We start from the raw sequence: 5,000 nt of genomic DNA, 5'->3' as shown, positions 1-5,000 counted from the left end.
CCTGCCGAGCCCTAGGCCTGTTGACTGGAGATGGAAAATAAAACATATTAACGGCCCTGTCCTTTCTTAATGCCACTGGAGGATCTGTAGACGAAGATGGAGAAGCCAGAGGCATGTGGAACCCCCCTGGCTGGGGTTTGAACACGGATCCTTTGGCACGGGCAAGCCCAATCATAGACCATTAGACCAAGAGGACATCCTCTTGGAAGTTTCAAGGGCAACGTTCTGGCTTTAGTTTGCGAGGCTCAGGCAGGGCATCCCAGTAGTACCATGTGACTCTGTCTCTACTGGTGTCTTGATCTCTCTGGCTCCCGCTGCGTTAATCCTACCACACACAGAGCTCATCTATTTTTTCCCTGTGACACCCACTGTTCTCCAAAAGGTCACAACCTTTTTGGATTATGCATTTCATAATCTATCCGCATCGCATGTTGAGTGTTATGTCGTTGTGGTAGATAGTGAATGGCATACTTTAACATCATAAATGTCTTCTACAAGTAAACATATTTACAGTAGCTGCTTTACAAATTCCATCTGTGTTGTCTTTCCCAGAACAGGACTGCTGGTTTATGAGCTACATACAACAGATAACAGAGATTCAATGATTTGCGAAGACATGGAAAACCTTGAGAAAAGGAAGGCTGGTGGGGGTAAGGGTATATCAGGGGAGGCTGGCGGAGGTCGGAATCGAAGGACGGGCTCATTTTAATGCATGGAATGAAATGAGGAATGGTATCAAACGTGTGTTCCTCATTCCATTCCATCCATTACAAGGAGCCCATCCTCCGATTTCTACCTCCACCAGCCTCCCCAGTACATATTCCTATCTATGTCACTGACAGATTCACTAAACTAACTTTCTATTTCCATCCTGCATAAAGAAACACACAGAACAAATCTCCCTCTCCATTCCAGGAACTCCTGTTTTGGCAGGTGGCTACGTTGGCAAACTGCAGCCGTGCCCAAAGCAGAGTTTATAAATGGCCTCTGGAACAGTGTGTCAGATAGATCATGCTGTCCAACAGTAAAAAGGACCAGACTTGAAACGCGATAATGGAACTGTTCTGACAAGAAAGGAAAGTGATTGGCTGGGTGCAAACATCAACACTTAAACAACAAAAACATCAACATTAACATCAACACTGGCCAAGAGGATAAGCTCTCTGTCAAAGCCTGCTTCCTCTCAAGGTGTCTTCCCACTGAAATTACTTTTCCCCTAATTCGAACATGGTGTGTTTCATATGTTGAACATAAATCATCAGAGCCAAACTGACAGAAATGTCCAGACACCAGGTTGCCATGAAGCACCAATAGAAACAACACCATTGTCACTTGAGTATTTCTCACAATTTTTATAATGCTGTAATAAGCAGGTAATAACACTGTTATTACACAGTATGGGTAGTCACATGGACAAGGTGAGAAGGCCTTTACCTGCCCAGGCTTGGCGTCTTCACATATAGAGGCTTCATAGGGCGTGGCCAGTTCAGGTGGGTTGTCGTTCACGTCCAGGATCCGGATGCTGACTGCAGAGTGGGACACCTGGGACTGGTTATCTACAGAGGACGAGAGGACAGGTGTTTAGATTAGACCGGTTCTCTACAGGGGACAAGAACGCAGGTTACCTTAGATTAGGACCTCAGACAGACACACTGTACACCTGGGACGTGTTATCTAGAGAGGAGGAGACAGGATTACAGAGATTAGGACTAGAGGTGCACTGAATATCTGCAGAGAACAGATGTACATACCGTACCGTGGTGGAATGACTCTGCTGCCACCGTCGTAGTTTTGAATTTCAGTTTTGAATTGGTAAGAATACTGTGATATTCAAGTTTACCAAACATACACAGGAGCATATATTATACAGAACACAACAAGGAGACTGTTTCAACAAATACTTCAACTGGTTCAAGGATACAGATGGACGTAACCATCCGAGGTACTATAAAATGAGGGAAAATGCGTTCAACAGGTGGAAAAACAGCCTCTTTCCATTGTATGTCTGTTGTTTCATTCCACCGTTAAAGCACTCTATCAAAGACGGCAACCTTCCCATAGTAAATCCGTCAGTGTGTTTGCATCCACGTCCCCACTAAGTGCTGTCAGCTTTTAATGTCCTGATTGTACCTCTATTACCTAGATAACACTCTCTATCACTATAACCCCCCCAGACACCAGAGCCCATTTTCATCACGGCCTTGCCATTCAATCAGGAGCATATACAGATTTAATGACTGAGTACAGGAGCTTAATGAAGGAAATATAAATGAATGCATTTAATAATGCCTTGTAAATTATTTAGATCATGCCCTTGTTACAAGATAAAAAAAAAGATATATTTAAAAAAAAAGAACACTTACATGGCATCCAGCGCACGCTGCCCTTAACTCTCAAGGCGAAGTTCTTAAAATTTAAACGTGGGAGGGGAGATTACCTAATTAGCGCAATCAAAACCCACTCCAAATTAGCTGCACTACCCAGTAATTACAAGACTCAGTGGATCAGCGCCAACTGACTTCTTCTTGAATTTTAATTCTGATTCCCAATTATTTTCTTATGTTTGACAGGGTTCCATGTTCCTCCTTTTACGCCATGTCCAGCGGGGAGCTCCGATGTATCTCCTTCTCCGTCATCGCGCGATCTCAAACGTCATCATATATTTATTTATATGTTCTTGCTGTTGTTTTCTTTTGTTTTGATTATTAAATGTTTAACTGTCTCGTAGGTCATCGTCCCGATATGCTACACAGTCAGCAGCTGTTGCTGTTGGCATGTTATGTCCTCGTCATCTAACTGAACTGAATCATTTAGTTAATTTAGTTCCAGTTCAGTTATTTTCAAAGATTTGAATCTTTGACTCACTGAATCATTTAGCCATGTCAACCCATCCCCAGTCATGATGGGCATTTCCAATCATCGGAACTGAATCATTTAGATCTGAATCTTTGACTCATTTAACTCTTCAGCCATGTCAACACATCCCCAGCAGTGATGGGCATTTCAAATCATTGGAACTGAATCATTTAGATTAGACCTGAATGCTTGACTCCTCCTAGGGCAGTGGGGGTTGTGTCATTACATGAGAACCCTGCCTGCACCAATAGCATAATTCTCACATCAAAGCTACGTTTTGAATTGACTGCATTTTACCCAGAGCAGCAAGAATACAAATGGGCAGCCACTGAGAGAGAGAGAGAGAGAGAGAGAGAGAGAGAGAGAGAGAGAGCTGCTCTTCCCCAATGATATCTCCTCCAACTCAGCTCTCCACTGTGGACCCGCACACTGCAATCATAACACACTCATTACTATCCAATCCCCCAGAACCAGAGACAGATGGGAACTGGGAGTACTGGCCACTCTACAGCTGACTCCCCGTTATGAATGGCTGTGTTGAGTGGACTGGTTTCACACAGCTTCTCCTTCGGTGTGTAGGCCTGTTATTGTAAATCTAACTTCAGCTTTATGAAGACATGAGGATTTGACCAGGTTATGGATGTGGTGCACATCTGTCCTACGCTCTCCAGATGCCAGCAGAAACCTCACTGACATGACATTAACACTTTGACACTAACACCGTTTTATAACAAACAGGAAGCCCAGGTTTGAAACCCAGTCAGTCACAATAGCAGACATCTGGCTGACTTTGAGTTATACTGAGATGGTTATTCAGTTATACTGAGATGGTTGTTCAGTTATACTGAGATGGTTGTTCAGTTATACTGAGATGGTGGTTCAGTTATACTGAGTTGGTTGTTCAGTTATACTGAGTTGGTTGTTCAGTTATACTGAGATGGTGGTTCAGTTATACTGAGATGGTTGTTCAGTTATACTGAGTTGGTGGTTCAGTTATACTGAGATGGTTGTTCAGTTATACTGAGTTGGTTGTAGCTGGAACTGGTGACCTCCAGAACTACACCTCCAGAACACACTCTAGACGTGAGGGAGTCAGGAGGCTATGCATATCATCTACAGCCCCTGTCTGTCTGTCTGCCTGTCTGTCTGTCTATCTGTCTGTCTGTCTGTCTGTCTGCCTGTCTGTCTGTCTGCCTGTCTGTCTGTCTGTCTGTCTGTCTGTCTGTCTGTCTGCCTGTCTGCCTGCCTGCCTGCCTGCCTGCCTGCCTGCCTGTCTTTCTGTCTGTCTGTCTGTTTGTCTGTCTGTCTGCCTGCCTGCCTGCCTGCCTGTCTGTCTGCCTGCCTGCCTACTTGTCTGCCTGCTGGCCTGTCTGTCTGCCTGTTGGTCTGCCGGGAGCTCAGCCAAGCAGAGGTAATAGGTCATACAGTACATGATAATTGATATAAACATCAACATAAATACATCAATGGGGAATGTTCTATAATATTTTAAGCTAAATGTAATCATACAATCCCACCAGGGGAAAAAGACATGCAGGATGCATTAACATACCCTCAGTAGGCAGACGATGCAGAGAGCATACATCTAATGGATTCAGATCAGCATACATCTAATGGATTCAGATCAGCATACATCTAATGGATATAGATCAGCATACATTTGGAATACCACTGTTCTCAAGGTTTAATGCTAATCTCTAGGCTAAAACTACTTTCGATCAATATGTCTAATTATGCTCCTGCTTCTTCAACCTTCTGTACCATTACCTAGTTAATACAACACAGTGAATACCATTACCTAGTTAGTACACCACACTGAATACCATTACCTAGTTAATACACCACACTGAATACCATTACCTAGTTAGTACACCACACTGAATACCATTACCTAGTTAATACAACACACTGAATACCAATACCTAGTTAATACAACACAGTGAATACCATTACCTAGTTAGTACACCACACTGAATACCAATACCTAGTTAGTACACCACACTGAATACCATTACCTAGTTAATACACCACACTGAATACCAATACCTAGTTAATACACAACACAGTGAACACCATTACCTAGTTAATACAACACAGTAAATACCATTACCTAGTTAATACAACACACTGAATACCATTACCTA

At 43.1% G+C, this 5,000-nt stretch overlaps 1 protein-coding gene across 1 annotated transcript in view; it reads right to left on the bottom strand.

The window, feature by feature from the left end:
• Positions 1–5,000, bottom strand: part of cdh22 (cadherin 22) — a gene marked incomplete at both ends in the record, with an annotated part of 67,551 nt that overhangs the window by 24,934 nt on the left and 37,617 nt on the right. The window contains one exon of the mRNA XM_083668290.1: positions 1,435–1,556. Coding sequence (XP_083524416.1) covers positions 1,435–1,556 — 122 coding nt within the window. The remainder of the gene's footprint in view (positions 1–1,434; positions 1,557–5,000) is intronic.

Source organism: Argentina silus (genome assembly GCF_951799395.1).
Source record: "Argentina silus genome assembly, chromosome: 4".
Taxonomy (NCBI): domain Eukaryota; kingdom Metazoa; phylum Chordata; class Actinopteri; order Argentiniformes; family Argentinidae; genus Argentina; species Argentina silus.
This window is presented reverse-complemented; position numbering and strand designations above follow the sequence as displayed.